General features: G+C 50.2%; 1 protein-coding gene across 6 annotated transcripts in view; it reads left to right on the top strand.

Moving 5' to 3' along the window:
• DOCK3 (dedicator of cytokinesis 3) overlaps positions 1 to 17,448 on the top strand; it is a 547,636-nt gene that overhangs the window by 524,156 nt on the left and 6,032 nt on the right. For 5 of the 6 annotated variants that reach the window (XM_049861907.1, XM_049861911.1, XM_049861909.1 and 2 more), the window contains 11 exons: positions 119 to 260; positions 1,278 to 1,444; positions 1,598 to 1,684; positions 2,148 to 2,327; positions 2,954 to 3,037; positions 3,154 to 3,270; positions 5,623 to 5,744; positions 6,933 to 7,071; positions 7,589 to 7,736; positions 15,117 to 15,235; positions 16,373 to 16,460. In XM_049861907.1, coding sequence (XP_049717864.1) covers positions 119 to 260; positions 1,278 to 1,444; positions 1,598 to 1,684; positions 2,148 to 2,327; positions 2,954 to 3,037; positions 3,154 to 3,270; positions 5,623 to 5,744; positions 6,933 to 7,071; positions 7,589 to 7,736; positions 15,117 to 15,235; positions 16,373 to 16,460 — 1,393 coding nt within the window. The remainder of the gene's footprint in view (positions 1 to 118; positions 261 to 1,277; positions 1,445 to 1,597; positions 1,685 to 2,147; positions 2,328 to 2,953; positions 3,038 to 3,153; positions 3,271 to 5,622; positions 5,745 to 6,932; positions 7,072 to 7,588; positions 7,737 to 15,116; positions 15,236 to 16,372; positions 16,461 to 17,448) is intronic. The other variant, XM_049861908.1, reaches the window with a different exon arrangement.

Genomic DNA, 17,448 nt, shown 5'->3' on the forward strand with positions numbered 1-17,448 from the left:
TAGGGCCTAGTATGGAGGGAGCTCCTAGGGTATCTGTGGGGTGAGCAACTGTTGACTCCCCTGAGGAAATGGGGAGCTGTGGGGCAAAGTGTAGAGCATGCTTTCGTGTTTGTGGCAGAACAAAGAGTATGTGTGCCGAGGCCATGACTACGAGCGGCTGGAGGCCTTCCAGCAGAGGATGCTCAGTGAGTTCCCACAGGCCGTCGCCATGCAGCACCCCAACCACCCTGATGACGCCATCCTTCAGTGCGACGCCCAGTGTATCTTTTGACATTCAGTGGGGGAGGGGGTCTGGGCCCTGGGAGAAGAAGCCCACCTAGCCAGCTACCCCCAGCCATGTCGTCAGCCTTACAGGCTAGGCACCACCCATAAATCCTAAGCCAGAATGTGTCCTCATTACAGAGCCCACACTTCACAAGGCATTCATGCCTCATAGAGGCAGTAGCATGCCCTTAGCCTTGGGCGGCCTAGTTACTGGCAAGGCTGAGACCGTCACTCGGGCTGACTGCTACCAGCAGTTTAGCCCCACGCAGCCCTTTGAGAGGCCTGTCCAGCCAGCTGGGAGCAGTCATTGTGAATAGGAGTCAAACCAGGGCTCTTGCCACAGGGATCCCATCAGTACCCTGCTCCATTCTCCTGTATACTGTTATTGTCTCTAGTCTTTGTCAGGTAGACTGGGGCAGAGCCCAGGGATGAAGGCTGGGGGAATGGTGACTGCCTGTGATCTTGGTGGCACTTCTGAGTCTGAATGCCTGCCCCTCACCTCCTCTCACAGTCTCCTTGGAGACCAAATGGCACTTGCCATGACTGTGACAAAGTTGTTCCAGAGAGGTGAGGACAAGCAGACACCCATCTGCTGTCTTCACAAAGACTCCAAATAGTATTTTATTAAAAGGTTGCTTTGCAGTAAATACAGTGGGCAGGCCCAGTCCCTTGCAACCTCCTCTCACTTCTTTGGGCTAGGATCCACATTCTCCTGACCTCCTCCCCTTCTTTGTTAAAAGGGTACTGGAGAACACTTGATGGTTGACATCTCACCTTGGCTGAGTGCTCAAGACACTCACTACTGGAGTGGGGTTGGCGGGAATAGAATGGGGAGATTTGGTCTAACTGTGCTTGGGTCTGATCTGCCCTCGAGATACCCCTGCCTCACCTATTGCTGCCAGGAGGAAACAAGGGCTATGGTGCTCTTCTCTCCCTTGTGAAGTCAGCAGAGGCCAGCCAATCAGCATCCTTCTCTTTGGCAAGTCTGGGTTTTCCCTTCACTTCCTGCCCAGACTTGCAGATCTATGCAGTGACGCCCATTCCCGATTATGTGGATGTTCTGCACATGGATAGGGTCCCTGATCGTGTCAAAAGCTTCTACCGTGTCAACAATGTGAGGAAATTCCGGTATGACAGGCCTTTTCACAAAGGCCCAAAGGACAAGGAGAATGAATTCAAGGTGAGCAAATTGAGGAAAGTAGAGGCTGTGCCCACAGCAAGCCCCAGGGCAAGCCCCACATTCTCAGGAAGTTATCACTGTAGCATCCCTCAGGCAGGTGGGATGTGCTGGAATTTACCTAACAGCCTGCACCTGCCTGTGCCCTCCCTGCAGAGCCTGTGGATCGAGCGCACCACACTGACCCTGACCCACAGCTTACCTGGCATCTCTCGATGGTTCGAAGTGGAGCGGAGGGAACTGGTGAGATGCATCTTGGCTAGGGCTGAGCTTCACAGCTGCTCCCGCAGCCCGAGCTCTGGGGACCCCTCTCTAAGGACTGAAGAACGAAAGAGATCTTGGGCTACCTGTCTGGCCTAGACTCCCACACACTAGTGCTATGCTGGGGGCTTTGTGTATCTTCTCTCATTTAATCCACACAACACCCCTGAAGGCAAGTATTTTTAATCTCCCATTTTACAAATGAGGAAAACTAGTTCTGAGGTTCGGGAAGCCAGAGCTCTCTGACTTCAGAACTGGTGCTCTTCACAGTTTGCTGCACTTCCATGTGCCTACAAGTCAGAAAAGTAGAAAGGGCCCAGGGAGTCTCAGGTCCACAGGAACAAGGAAGAAGATTTAGCATCGAAGCCTTAGATCTTTGCTTTCAGGAATGTCATAAGCAGTTGTCGTCATCCCTGGGTTGACACCGTGTGCTGTGTGCCCCCAGGTGGAGGTGAGCCCTCTGGAGAATGCCATCCAAGTGGTTGAGAATAAGAACCAGGAGCTGCGGGCCCTGATTAGCCAGTATCAGCACAAGCAGGTACACAGCAACATCAACCTACTCAGCATGTGCCTGAATGGTGTCATCGATGCAGCCGTCAATGGGGGCATTGCGCGCTACCAGGAGGTGAGCTGGAGCCCTGGACCCAACCTATTCAGGGAGCCTGGCTGGGAAGGCTGTTCTCAAGTTCCTCTTTTGAGACTCCAGCCTCCTCCCCACAAGCCTTCCCAACTTGCCTTCTCCTCGCCGTGGCTTGGCCAACTTTGGATGGCTTTGGATAAGGCCCAGTCTCCCTGCCACTCGTGATTTCTGTACCATAGCTCTCTGGTGGGGGTCTTTTCTTCCTTTTTGTTTTCTGAACACTATAACAGCTGGGTAATCCATCTAATTATGGGAGGGTGTTAGTGACCTCCAAGGGGAACCCTGGAGCCCTGCCAGCCCTTTGTGGGAAGCGAATTGTGGGCTAGCTAAGAGGCCAGCCCTCATTCCCAGGCCACCAGCTCTGTCTGCCCTACCCGGGCCATCCAGGCCCCATGAGGGACTGGGACAAGCATCTAGGCTTAGATGACTCAGCCACCTTCAGTCCTTCTCAGCCACAAAAAGCACAGCTCTGATTGCAGAAGGTTCAAACAGGCTAGGGGTGTGCTAGTGTGTACTCTTGTCAGGAGGCAGCCCCTTCGTACTCAAGTCTCCTAGGCCCCATCTAAGTAGTAGCCCGTGAAGTCTGCCTGACTCAGCCTTTCCTCTCACAGGCCTTCTTTGATAAAGATTACATCACCAAGCACCCAGGAGACGCCGAGAAGATCGCTCAGCTCAAGGAGCTCATGCAGGAGCAGGTACATCTTACACAGCCTGGAGGCCAGGGACCAGGCGGCGAAGGCCGTGCACTGTAGAATACCTGCTGTTCTCTGGCTGCTGCCCAGTTAACAGAGTTAACCTCTTACCCTGCTAGGTCCACATCCTTGGCATCGGGCTGGCAGTACATGAGAAGTTTGTGCACCCAGAAATGCGGCCTCTGCATAAGAAGCTGATTGATCAGTTTCAGATGATGCGGTCCAGCCTCTACCATGTAAGCTGATCCCTGTCCTGCCCGCACTGTGTTACAACCAGGCATCACTCCCTCCAGACCCGTGCAACAAACCAAAGAAAAGTGTTGCAGGGCATGGGAAGGAGAAGCTATTCCCTGCCACAGAGGGGCAGGAGGCAGGGTGGGTGCTGTATCCAGGGAACAGATAACTGTCCCTCACTCCCTGTCTGAGGAAGAGTCAGATTCAAGGAACAAGAACATGTTTCAAGGCACATGAGGAAGAAAAGAGCTAAAATTTATAGCCCACGTAAAGGGACCTCTTGGGGGTATTTTTTATCCCAGAAGCCTAGAGAGATAAAGCATGACCTGACCCATGTCTTTCTCCTCGTCTCCTTCCTTCCCATCTCTCCCTCTTCATACTCTCTTCTCCTTTCTCTTTCCCATCTCTTCACCCTTCTCCTCTAACTCCCTTTCTTCCTCCCACCCTCTTCCACCCAACTTCCTCCAACATGTCTGGTAACCCCGGGCTCATATCAGAGAAGGCCTAGGGTGTTCAGTACTTCGATGTTGGTTGCTCTTTGAGGGATCAGACAGGTTCCAGGCCTGATCCAGGCCCCAGAAGATCTCCCTGACTTGGTGGGGTGGAAAACCTGCTTGCTCTGAGGCATCCACAGCAGGATTTGGCCCAAGGACTTAAGCACACAGGGAGAGCCTATATGCCAAGACAAATTCCTGCCCTCCCCCCTGGGAGGGGGGGTCTTGCACACAATGCAGACTGGCTGAGAATAGGGTTTAAGTGGTCCTGAGCCCCCTGTTCACATACTCTAACCCCATTTACAGCCATAGGGCTGACTCCAAGTATTTTCTAGAGAAGTCTTCCTGCTAAACCAGCTGGCTCCCAGGCCTCAAGGGCTGTAAGCCCAGTTACTTCCTGCCACTTAGCACCCAGACAAAGCCCTCTCCTCATTTCCCATGACCAGTGGGTAGAAATGGCAAGCAGGCAAGGGAATAGAGCTGTCCCATGCTGGGCCAGGCTATTGGACATGAAATTCTCCTTCAGGGATGGCCACTGGCCACAGAGACTCTGTGGAGTCTGGACCACACAGGCTCAGAAGCCTGACCTCTTTTGGGCTGACCTGCCTTGTTGTTGGATGCTAGAGGTTCTAGTCATCTCCAGGCCCCCAGTATAGATGTTGGCCAGTTTCCACAAGTGTGGACAGCCTGAAAAGTAAAGACAGAGAGGAGCTTGTCTGTAGTTTGAAAGGTGGAGACATTTCACCCTTCTGTAACGATTCCCCCATAGTACGTCAAGGTGAAACATGCCAGCAAAGTCTTAGGTTTCCTCTTAAAATTAGCGTATCCATTTAGTGAAGAACCTGGGTAATGTCACCGAATCTGACTATCTCTCATGCCACTGCGCCTCCTACTGGTAGTTAGGTGAGAGCTCAGTGCTTGTCTGATCCCTGTTCTCTGCAGCTTCCTGTCACAGTAGGTGGCCCAGGCCGGTTAGAACCTGGCTGCTGCAAAGGTTCCCTCCCAGGCAGACAGTTAGGACAAAGGTTCATCCACTCACATGGAGATCTCCAGTGTGCACACATGGAGGCCTCCTCTCTGGCTGTAGAAGGACATTTGAGCCCTCCTCCTGCTTTGAAAGAAGGGGGTGGAAAACCTGCTGCTTCTTCAGACCAACGACCAATGCAGAAACAGCCCCAGTGCACTTAGGATTGTGAAGGACTTGAGGAAACGTGGACAGTTGTGTTTCCTTTCCTCAGAGTTGCAAACAGGAACATAAACCAACCTGTTGTCACCCAGAAGGGCGTGAAATCAGAAGTTTCTGCCAAGAAATCTGTGTACTTTATAAGAGTTTAATTATGCTAAAATAGAACTGTGCTCCTTTTCAATTACTGACACCAGGTTTTTGCATCTTATCTCCCCATAGACTGTGCCACAGTCAAATCAACCCAGGTCACTCAGAGCTGGGCCATTTAGCAATCCAGTAAAACCCAGCCCAAGCCTTATGTAAGAGATGGCACTGATTGACAGGAGACAATCAGCCCTTCTTCTCCTGCTTTCTGATTCTTGTTCTACCTATTCCGCAGTGAGGGAGCCTATAGACAGCATTCCTGTGAGCTCAGACCAACTTCAGCTTCTCTTGATGGGTCAGCTCAGGGCCCCATGGCCTCTGGTCTAGGCTCCACTGTGTGGTTAGAAGGGTGTTTCAGTTGTGAAGGGGTCATTGCCCAAAAGAAGTTAGCAGTTCAGGTTCAGCCAACAGTATATGGTTCTTTTTTTTTTCCATTTAGATTTTCTCCCACCAGCCAGTTCTTCCCTCCTGCCCTTTAATTACATATTTATTCTTTACTTTCTGTTGAAGGGACGTTTATTTCTTAACAGGAATTTCCAGGTTTGGACAAGCTAAGTCCTGCATGCTCAGGCACCAGCACCCCGCGGGGAAATGTTCTGGCATCCCATAGTCCCATGAGCCCTGAGAGCATCAAAATGACCCACCGGCACAGGTACGGCCTCAGAACTAGGGAGGGTCCCCTCCACAGAGGTAAGTCTGACTGTCAAGGGTCAGAGTACGGAAGTCCTATATAGCGCTGTGTGTATTCACTCAAGTGCCCTCTTACTGCACACAGCAAACACTTACCCAACTCCTGCCACAGGACTCACACTCTACATCCAGCCAGCCACTAGTCTGGGTGACAGAAGGGTACACATGGTATTGTGGAAACGGGCCATTTGGAGTAAGTCTTGAAAGAAAAGTAGAAGTTTGTAAGGCAGAGAAGAGTTCGGATTAGGAACATGATGGAGATCCAGGGAGAGTAACTGACATTTGCAGAAGCTTCCAGATGTGAGCAAGCCAGCCTGGTCAGCATTGTGCATAGAGCCGAGTGGTTAAGGCTCAGGATTCCAGGGCCTGGGAGGGGGCCAGAACCAGCTCTGAATGTGCCTTGTCCTTTTAGGCTTTTGGTCTTGAGGAAGGTTTTAAGAAAAAGGACAATCTGGTAATATAGGCATCCAAGTATGGCTGCTCTGGACTCAGTAAAGGCCAGGCCAGGGGAGAAGGCCACTGAGGGGAGCCCCTCACTTGGGTTTATTGTCCATTGTGAGCAGCAAGTCGGTACAGAGTGGCCACTCACTACATGAGAAAGAATGAATGAATGAGGGGCTACCTGCTATTGACAGGCAGAGGAGAGCTGTTGGTAAGCCTTTGGCTACAGATGTGGAAGGAAGCCCGCAGATAGTTCACAGCCAGCTATTTTGATAGCTTCCCCTCTGACCTAGGAGCAGATCCTATCATGGTGTGGGCCGGGTACGGGCACTGACTCAGACTGACAGCCCATAGCAAGGAAGACCTGAGATCCTTGACCTGGTTCAGCGTATCTCTCTTTCATTCCTTCTCAGAAACTGCTGATGGTTTGAGTGAGACTGAGTGGCCATGTACCATTTAACTCCAGGTAGAGGCCATGCCAGTCCAGCCATCATTGACCCTCCTAGAACAGGGGCCCCCAAGCAGCAGGGTGATGCTCAGAACTGCTCCAGGGCTCAGATGGGCCTGAGCATTGGCCAGGAACCCTCCAAACGATTTGTGTCTGAGGCTGGGAATGACTTTTTCACACATTGCCTTCCACTGTGCCCCACCACCCAGCATGGTGTCTCTGCTCCAGGCCTGACTCTCGCCTATTCTCTCTTGCTTGCAGCCCCATGAACTTGATGGGAACAGGACGCCATTCATCATCCTCTCTCTCTTCACATGCATCTAGTGAAGCGGGAAACATGGTGATGCTGGGCGACAACACCATGGGCGAGGCTCCCGAGGACCTGTACCACCACATGCAGGTACCAAAGCTGTCCAAGGAGAATGGGCCAGGGTACCAGGCCTGGAGGACTCGCCTTTATGCTGGCTGCTCTGGTCAGACGGTTGGCAGTGCTGCCTAGTACTCTAGTCCCTGAATGCAGAATACTCCCTACTGGAACTAGCAAACCTCCACACTACCGCAAGTGTCCGTTCCCAGGCCTTACTCCCAAGAAGGGAACTCAGTTGCAGCCCTGGCTGCTCTCTGAAATCCCTTGGGAAAGCTCCTCTGCCAGATGGCCCTCTTGTCTGGCAGTTGTAACAGCTGAGTCCTGCTTCCTCCATGAGCACCATCAGCAGGGCCCACCCAACAGCCATGGCCTGTGTGGGTGGGGGAGGTGACCGCTTGTGCTGGCCATCAGGCTGGCCTCTACCAGGGCCCAGGGTGTAGCATGAGACACCAGGTCTGGGCACTTCGGAGCATGAAGAAGCAGACTCTGAGCCAGCTCTAGAGTCCTGGCCACTCATACCTCTGTCCTGCTGACTTTTTTCCCTTTGCAGCTCGTGTATCCCAACCCCAGGTACCAGGGCTCAGTCACCAACGTATCTGTTCTGTCCTCATCCCAGGCAAGCCCTTCTTCCTCCAGCCTGAGTTCCACTCACTCAGCACCATCTCAGATGATTACCTCTGCCCCTTCCAGTGCCCGAGGTAAGGATGGCAGGGCAGAGCTTGCAGAGGGGACAGGAGAGGGCCTTGTGAGCCCCACTCACCCTCCTCTCACCTGTGGCTGTACCTTTGAGAGTGGCCCACGACTTAAAGAATGCTCACCTGTGCTTTCGGCACTAAGGAACTTGACAGTACCTGCCTCCATATCTCTCTCTGGCTGGCTTCAGACCCTGCACTGAGCAGCGGTTGGAGCTGTGCCTAGATAAGAAAAAAAAAACCCAGTTTTTTTAGATACCAGCTATCATATCTCCACCTCAGTAAGAGGACACACAGCCTGGGAGAAACCTCACTTCTTTCCCATTGAAATGTTTGCAAGAATAAAGGTCAAAATTAGGACAAAAAGTGAGTCTTTTGTCTTGAGGAATCAAGCATGATGACAGAATATGAAAAGTAAATTTGAAAGCTAAAATTAACCCTGAAAAATGTTACCCTAAAACAATAACAACAACCGAAACAACCTTCTCCAGTTGGGAAAAGCTAAATTAGGACAGAAGACTCTGTAGAAAGCTACTTACTTTGCCAATTACTGCTTGATTTCTTATTCAATTGAATAAATATTGTTCTCTGAGAGCTGGCATCTTTTTCACATTCTGATCCTAGTTCCTGCAGTGGAATTTGATTCTCTGTCTGTTCAGATAGAAACACTTGCAGTGGAATGGAAATTAATCCTGGTAACAAAGATCTAATGCTTCCCAGGGTTGGCTCTGCAGGAAGGTAACAGGAGAGAGTGGTTTGAGCTTGCCAGCATTGGCCATTGCATCCAGGCTTCAGGGGGGAGGAGCAGTCTCCTCGTTGTTCTTCTCATCATTATGAAGACAAAGAGAAATACCACACACTGTGACTCAGAGGGTCCTTAAGGAAAGAAAAGCTCCTTCTCTGAAACACACACACACCTATAAGGCCCAGAGTAGCAGTGATGGAGAGAACGGGCACTGTGGCATGGTGGAGAGATGAGTGGCCACCTGGGAGAAGCCTAGGCTGAGGGTCGAGGGAAGAGGGGTGAGGTTGCAACAGGCACAGTCACAGACTCTCCCCTGAAGGATCCAGCCCAGCCCCTCATTTCCATGTGGGAAACAGGTCCAGTGAGAGAGACTTTAAGGCCACCTAGCCAGGCTGTGGAGCCCTGGTGGCACAGTAGTTAAGAGCTGGGCTGCTAAGCAAAAGGTTGGCAATTTGAATTCACCAACTGCTCTTTGGAAACCCTATGGGGCAGTTCTGCTCTGACCTGTAGGGTCGCTGTGAGTCGGAATTGACTCAGGTTAAGCCAGTCTGTGGCTAAACTGGATTTGGAGTACATAGCATTACACTCATCAGCCCGCAGTCCGATGCCCATCCCATTACCCATGCTGCCTTCCTAACATGGACTGTGGCATTCGGGAAAGGGGAGCCAGCATTTGGGAATAGGCGTTTCTACTGAAGGGTTCAAGAAGACAAATGAACCAGCAAATTGGTACTTGCTGAAGATTTGTCAATATGTGAAGGCTGCAAATATAGAGAAGGAACAGGGATTTGTGTTAGAAAGAGGTCGAGAGGGATGGCTTTGGGAATAAAAAGGAAGGAGTTCCTGGGGAGTTAGCTGTGAAGGATGTAGTGGAGGTTGGCATTTGCAGTGTTTTCAGGTAAATGCTCCTGAATAGAGCTGCAGAAACAGATTTTGTAATCCAGTCTGTTTCATTTTTCTGATACAGCATCTCTCTAAGATATGCTCAGCCATGTTGAAGTCTTTATCTGGGTATTCTTACTGAAGACATCTCTGAATCATGATTGCTGATAAAGACAGGGGCAGCGAAGATGGACATTTTAACTAAATTCCACCCTGACACTTCTTAGATGCTTTCTCTAGGCTGTGCCTGGTTCTCAGTGCCCTGGAGGAAACAAAGATGAGGAACAAGCAGGCCCTGCTGTCAGGTACTTCACAGACTAACTGTGACCACCTTTGTCCTTCCTGCTATCCATTTACTGATTTATTCACTCATCAAACATTTGTTGAGTGTTTAGCGAAGAATCCACGTGACTTCTGCCTCAGGAAGCACAACAGAGAGAAATGATTTTGTCCTGGTTTGGTAGCAACCCCTCTATTTCCAATGGCATGGTTAATGGCCCTTCCAGTTATCTGTTGCTACATAATAAACCACCCCAAAACGTAGTGGTTGAAAACAATTTAGTATATCTCTCACTATTCTGTAGGTTAACGAGGCTCACTGGGCAATTCTCACCTGGAGTTTCATGAACTTGCAGTCATGCATCTGTTGGGGCTGGAACCATCTAAAAGCTCTACTGAGCTGGACATCCAAGATAGCTCAGTCACATGGCTGGCAGTTGAGGAGCTGTCGACCAGGAGCTCAGCTGGGGCTGTCAACCTGAGCACCTACATATATGGCCTTTCCATGTGGCTTGGGCTTCTCAGAGCATGGCAGCTGATTTTCCTCAGAGCAGGCATTCCAAGAGACCCCGACAGAAGCTGCAAGGCTTTTATTACCTGGCTTTGCAAGTCCCAGAATGTCCCTTTTCCCACATTCTATTGGCTAGTCAGTAGCTAAGGCCAACCCAGACTCCAGGGAGGGGAATGAGAATCTGCCTCACGATGAAGGGAATGGCATGAGCTTTATGGGAAGGAAGGCATTGATGATCCCTGTCTTTGGAGACAAGCTACCACAATGGCCAGACTCTACAATGCCATGTAGAGGAAGGCTGAAAGAAGTCCCTTCCCTTTCTGGGGTAGACATTCAGGGCAAAAGTAAACAAAATGGTAAAATAGAGCTGGGTCCCAGAGCAGAGAATGGTGACAAGGGCAGAGGCAATTAGAAAGAGCAGAAAGTCACTTCCAGGCCACAACATCCATGTAATCTGAGTACAGGCCCATCTGGAGAAAGCTGAGGGCCCAACATCTGTCTGTCAAGCACAGTGTCAGGCCCTATGAGAAAACATAAAATGCTGTGGCACAGCAGCACACAGGAAGACTGACATTTTCAGGTGAATGTGGGAGATGCAGTAGTTGATGCTTAGGGTCACAGAGGGGAGGAGCAGTCCACTCTTGGAGTTTGAGGTCTGGTAGGGCAGGTGAGGGGAAGGCTTTCATGGAGAAGTTGATCTGGAGAGGGGTCCTTTGTACTGGTGTCACTTCCTCCACTCCCAGGAGTGGTCATGAGACCAAGTCTTTCCTTGTCATACCCATTGACCATTGGTTCCTTTTGCTTTGGAAAACTGAGATCAATGACCTGCAAGGCTCAATCTAAACTCTTTTAGGTCGGCAGCTCCCTCTGGTGGTCTAAAGGCTGATTGGAACTAGGAAATAGGAATTTTGAACGATCCTTTCGCGTAGCTCAGTCATGCTGTGGCTCAGCCTCCCTGGAGTTTACCAGGCTACAACTCAAGCAGTTCAAAACTTCAGTGAACACAGAAGCCCTGTGGTTGTTGCTGTTAGGTGCCTTCAAGTGGGTTCCAAATCATAGCAACCCTGTGTACAACAGAACGAAACACTGCCCAGTCCTGTGCCATCCTCACAATCATTGTTATGCTCAAGCTCATTGTTGCAACCACTGTATCGAGGGTTTTCCTCTTTTTTGCTGACCCGCTACTTTACTAAGCATGATGTCCTTTTCCAGGGACTGATCCCTGCTGGTAACATGTTCAAAGTATGAAAGTATGAGAGACGGAGTCTTGCCATCCTTGTTTCTGAGGAGCATTCTAGCTGTATTTCTTCCAAGACAGATCTCTTCGTTCTTTTGGCACTCCATTGTATATTCAGTATTCTCTGCCAACACCATAATTCAAAGGCACTGATTCTTCTTCCATCTTCCTTGTTCATTGTCCATCTTTCACGTGCATATAAGGAGACTGAAAATACCATGGCTTGTGTCAGGAGCACCTTAGTCTTCAAGGTGACGTCTTTGCTTTTTAACACTTCAAAGAGGTCATTTGCAGCAGATTTGCCCAATGCAATGCATCCTTTGATTTCTCAACTTCTTCAGTGGGTGTTGATTGTAGGTCCAAGTAAAATGAAATCCTTGACAACTTCAGTCTTTTCTCTGTTTAACAAGATGTTGCTTATTGGTCCAGTTGTGAGGATTTTTGTTTTTTGTTGAGGTGGAATTCATACTGAAGGCTTTCATCTTTGATCTTCATTAGTAAGTGCAAGTAAGATTATGTCATCTGCATATCCCAGGTTGTTAATGAGTCTTCCTCCAATCCTGGTGCCCCATTCTTTATATAGTCCAGCTTAGCATACACATTAAGTATGGTAAAAGGATACAACGTTGACTCACACCTTTCCTGACTCTAAACCATGCAGTATCCCCTTGTTCTGTTTGAATGACTGTCTATGTACAGGTTCCGCATGAGCACAGTTAAGTTCTGAAATTCCCATTCTTTACACTGTTATCCAGCTTGAACTTGTATATGAGCAATTGATGGTATGTTCTGCAGTCAGCTGCAGGCCTTGCTTGATGATTTTGATTTTGACTGATGATTTTGAGCTTTTCCATTGTCTTTTTCCACAGATATAGTAGATTTGATTCCTGTGTATGACATCTGGTGTGGTCCATGTGTATCAAAAAAAAGTCCATGTGTGTAGTCACCGTTTATGCTGTTGAAAAAAGGTGTTTTCAATGAAGAAGTCGTTGGTCTTACAAAATTCTACCCTGCGATCTCCGGCATAGTTTTTATCACCGAGGCCATATTTTCCAACTACCAATCCTCCCTCTTTGTTTCTAACTTTCGCATTCCAATCACCAATAATTATCAATACTTCCTGATCGCATGTTCGATCAATTTCAGACTACAGAAGTTGGTAAAAATCTTCAATTTCTTCATATTTGCCCTTAGTGGTTGGTGTGTAAATTTGAATAATAGTTGTATTAATGGTCTTCCTTTTATGCGTATGGATATTATCCTATTACTGACAGCATTGTATTTCAAGGTAGATCTTGAAATGTTCTTTCTGAAGATGAATGCAACTCCATTCCTCTTCAAGTTGCCGTTCCCAACATAGTAGACCATATGACTGTCCGATTAAGAATGGCCAATACTGGTCCATTTCAGCTCACTAATGCCTAAGATATTGATGTTCTATGTGTACCATTTCATTTTTGACAGTTTCCAATTTTCCTAGATTCATACTTCGCACATTCCACATTCTGATTATTAATGGATGTTTGCAGCTGTTTCTCCTCATTTGGGGCCCTTGCGGTGTTTAAATGTTTTCATGAAAAGTAGCCTTCAAAAAAAAAAAAGTAGCCATCACCCTCTCCTATTGTGGGATTGGCTGCCCAGTGCAGAGGGCAGTGGAAGGGAAGTGAGGTGGTAGAGTTGGAAAACTCAGTCGTAGCTCGAAGCACCCCTTTGTTATAACACCAGAGGGGTCCCCAAGACATGGATCCTAACCCTCAGTGGAGCCCTTGGGCCTCGACTAGGGCCTGTAAGCTGTGGTCCCTCCATCATAGTCCAACACAGATCAGGATATTGAGTGTACAGATTTGAGTTGGCTTGTGAGCCAGGCTGTGAGCTCCGTGAGGTCAGAGACCAAGGCCAGCCTGAGCAAGGCAGTATAAAAGATTCCAGCCATATGCTGTCCTGGTGTGGGCATTCAGTAGGAGTTTGATGTAAGCGAGTTGATATAAAGGCACCATGTCTCTGAGCAGAAGGTCGCCCTGCCCAGAGCTGTGGGAGGCGGAGCTCAGGGAGCAATCTGAATTCCTGGCTGAGAAGGCACTATAGAAATCAGTGGGATTAGAAAATATTTCTCCTCCTTCTTTATGTGGCCATCTTATTTAGATGGCCTTAGAATACAGGTTCTAAAAGAGAACGTTGAAATCAGTAAAATCACCACAGAGTAGCAATTCAGGCCCAGTGTTTTAAAAATCATTCTCTTATTAATGAAAGACTTTTTTAAATGTCTTAAAGCCAGCCCTCCGGTTCTGCAAACAAGACCATTCAGACTAGCTGTGGAAGAAGTTACATAAATAATAACAGCTTTATTGGTGTTTCTTACTCTGACTTTTTCAAAGTATTTAAGCCTCATATTCTTGGACCAAAATGAGTACAAGGAAAATTTCTTAAGGACACTTGGGGAAAACTGGCTGAAGGAGACCTTTTTTTTAGCTGTGCTTTGTGGCTGCATCACATATTCAAAGGAAAGTTCCAGAGACCGTGGACATCAGTGACAAAAAGCCTCCAGGGGCTGCAGATTTACCTCTCAGCTAGAGCTCATGGGCTGGTCTTGACCTTCCAGCTTCATTTCGGCCACACCACAGAGAGGGTTTCAAACCTCTCATGCCAGCCAAGGGCTATCCCTGGACAAGTAGAGGGCATTGTGTTCCAGATGACCCTTCTGTGAGGGGTCCAGATGCCCCCAGTGGTTTCTCATGGACACGCTAGTGTCTGGTACAATGAGCGGTGCACATTTGGAAGGTCTTCCAAATTAACCATTTCCCCAGGGAAGCCAGCAGGTTATTCTCATTGTTTCTTTGGAAGGCTCCCTCAAAGACCACAGGTTATCAGGTCCCTGGCCTGCATTAATGGGGACTAGGCCACCCCACGTCTGACATGGTCTGGCCTCCATAACAGCACCTCTGCGCAAGGGAGATGACCACAGAGACCTCACAAGAGAAGAGCATGGAACAAATTGACTGAAGATCCTGTGTTAACGTCCTATGACGCCCAGATTAGCTCCAAGACCCCTGAGTTCACTGAAGAGCAAGTCTCAGAGGACAAAATTCCAGAGAGGCCCTGTGTGCAAGGCCCTAGCCCCCAGCCAGCCTGATTCCAGGGCTGCAACAGTAGGACAGCCAGGAAGGCAGAGGCCAGCTGCCAGGAGCCTAGTACCTGGGAGGGAGAAACCTCTGAGAAGAGGGTCGTAAGGGGCCAGCTGAGCACAGGGCTAATGGTGTCAGGAGATAAGGTAAGTGCGCGGAGACAGTGTGTCAAGTAAGAGCCTCGTGACTGTTATCTGAGTATCTGTGTGTGATGGCTCCATTGCAGGCTAGCCTGTGCCTATGCCTGGGCCCCTGAGAGAGCCCGGCAGCCAGGCCAAACCCATTTCATGAGAGTGCTGGACTCAGGGGACCTCTAGGGTCCTGGAACCAGTCCTCAACTCTGCCTCTGGGTGTGGTGAGGGCACTCTGTCAGTGGGTCTGCAGTGCCCCGGCCTTCCGTGTATCTGCCTTGGCTGGGACGCGAGGTGCTGCCACCACCACCATCTACCCACCAGGCTCTCTGCCTCATTCCTTTTGTGCTTGCTGAGCTCATCTCCCCCCAGCTGCGAGGGGACACCTACTCCGGTTCCCCAGCCCTAAGGACACTTGCCCACTTGGCCCACCATCTGTGGCTTGTCATCTGTGCGTGATTGTTCTCACTTGGTTACAGGCTCTCCCTCTCTGCCAGATAAGTACCGCCATGCCCGAGAAATGATGTTACTGCTGCCCACACACCGGGACCGCCCAAGCAGTGCCATGTATCCAGCTGCCATCCTGGAGAATGGACAGGTAGTGGACCCACCCTATCGACTGCTCTCTGCTGCAAGTGTGTTGCCCTGGGTTTCCCTCATTGCACTTGCGAGGCCTTCAGCATTATCCTAAGTGCCTCCCTAATTGTGCCATAAGTTCCCTGAGCAGGCTGCTGGGCTCCTGGATGGGGATGGCAGTCAGTCTGAGGACCAGTGATCTTGACGAAGTGCAGGTGTGGGCAGAATGGCAGCAGGGTTGGAACCACCAGTGCTGTGTGACTGCCTGTCCTTCTGACCAGCCTCCTAGCTCCTCATGCCTAAAAACAGTCTGGCAGAGAACATTGCTTTTTTGCAGCCTCCCAAGAGGACAGTGGTGGACATGGGTTTAGAGGATGTCCTTCCTCCCTGTGTGTGTGAGGGGCATCCTCACTGGGGCAAGCTCTGCCTCTCTTATCCATCCACCCACCTAAAGCCTTCACTACCTGCTGGGGCTGCCCTCCACCATTTACACAGCTCTCTAAATACCCTCCCTGGGGGACTTGAGCAAAAAGCTGCAGGGATTAACTCCCTCCCCTGTCCATTCTGCCCCGTGCCTATATCAGAGTCCATGTAAATCATCTCCAAGTGACTGTTATCTAGCCCCTCTGTGCCATCAGCCTTGCCATGCTGAGGGAATAGGGCTGCTTGGCAGGTGCCTGTTAGGACAGCAGGTCCTGTCTGTAATGCTAGGCCTGGGTGCTGCCTTTTCCCCTACCCTCTGCTAATGTGGGCCTATGTGGGGGCCTCTCTAGGAGGCTGAATCTGTCAGTGTTCATGGATGAAGGGGCTCCCTAGATCCTTTCTGCTAGTGGGTCTCCCTGGCAGGACAGAAGGAGGCAGTGGGCCTCCCTGGCAGACAGTTGGACACTCTGAGGTGCCTCTGTCCTCTTTCTTGGGCCCTGCACAGGGCAGCCCGAAGCCCAGCCAGACACTGGAGAACGTGCCACAAAGGCTTAAAGTGCACAGGGAGACACTCTGAGCCAGACCCCTGTGATGGGCTTCCCTAGGGCTGGGGTGGAGCTCGCATGAACCATACCACTGCTTTGATTTCCCCCATGCTCCTAGGGCCCACAAAACTGTGCTCCCAAGATATAACTGGTCATTTTCACCCTCTTTTGCATTTGTCACCTTCCTTCAGCTGCCAAATTTCCAGCGGGCACTGTTCCAGCAAGTGGTCGGAGCCTGCAAACCCTGCAGTGATCCCAATCTGTCTGTGGCCGAAAAAGGTACTGTTCTCTACCCCGCCCTCCCTCAAGGTGTACTCTCCCATGTCAGTCCCCATCCTGAGGGTCTGACTCTTATCTCTGAGCACCAGCTGGCCAGGGCTGAGCCACATTCCAACACCAGAGTCTGTCTGTCTGTCCAGAGTCCTGACTGATCCCTGTGCTCACTGCTTAACCTACATCTGACTTGGTGCTAGGCTTGGATCTCATAGTTTGTCCGGATCTCTCCCTCCACAGAGCCACCCTTCAGAGAGGTGTCAGTTGCCACCTACCCTGAGCTCAAATTTATGGAAACTTGGGCTGCTGTGTGCAAACTGTGGCTACTACTCCCCTGGGCAGCAGACCCTGTGACCCCTTTGGTCCCTCAGGGACCTCTCGTAGGAGCTCAAAACAGGGCCAACTGAATTTCCAAAGACAGTCGTCTCCAAAGGAAGCCCTGGGTCCAGTCCTCCCATAGTCACTCTGGCCAGCAGCTGCTGTGAGTCCGTCTTCTGCATTGCAAGGCCATCAACCACAGCACAGACTGGCCAGTCCCCCTTAGAAAACGGGCTCCATGGAGAGTGGTTGTGCCCTGTGTTCTGCTTCTGCAAGCCGATGGAAGAAGCAGGCTCCAACCTGTGACCCTGGCCTGAAGCTGCCAATATGGAGACCTGAGTGAATTTCCACACAGAGTAATACCTAATGAGTACTGTGCTGACCCTTCCTCCCATGTGAAACCTGACCCTGTATCTCCCCAGAGGTTCACCTCGCCTGTCCTCCTCCTGTTGGAGTTTAGGGCAACTCAGTCCCCACTCATACAGCCTGCTGCCCCCTAGTCCATTAGAAAATGGCCCTCCAGAGTTATCATCAATGTTGTCATTGCACCACCTCACCAAGTGCTGTCTACAGTCTGCACTGTCATTGCTCCTCGCTTGCTCATCGTGGAAGACAAACCTTTGTGTCCTCTATAAGGAGACCAAACACTGGGTTCACAGCCTCAGTGCCTAGTGAG

Source organism: Elephas maximus, chromosome 20, assembly GCF_024166365.1.
Source record: "Elephas maximus indicus isolate mEleMax1 chromosome 20, mEleMax1 primary haplotype, whole genome shotgun sequence".
NCBI classification, from domain to species: domain Eukaryota; kingdom Metazoa; phylum Chordata; class Mammalia; order Proboscidea; family Elephantidae; genus Elephas; species Elephas maximus.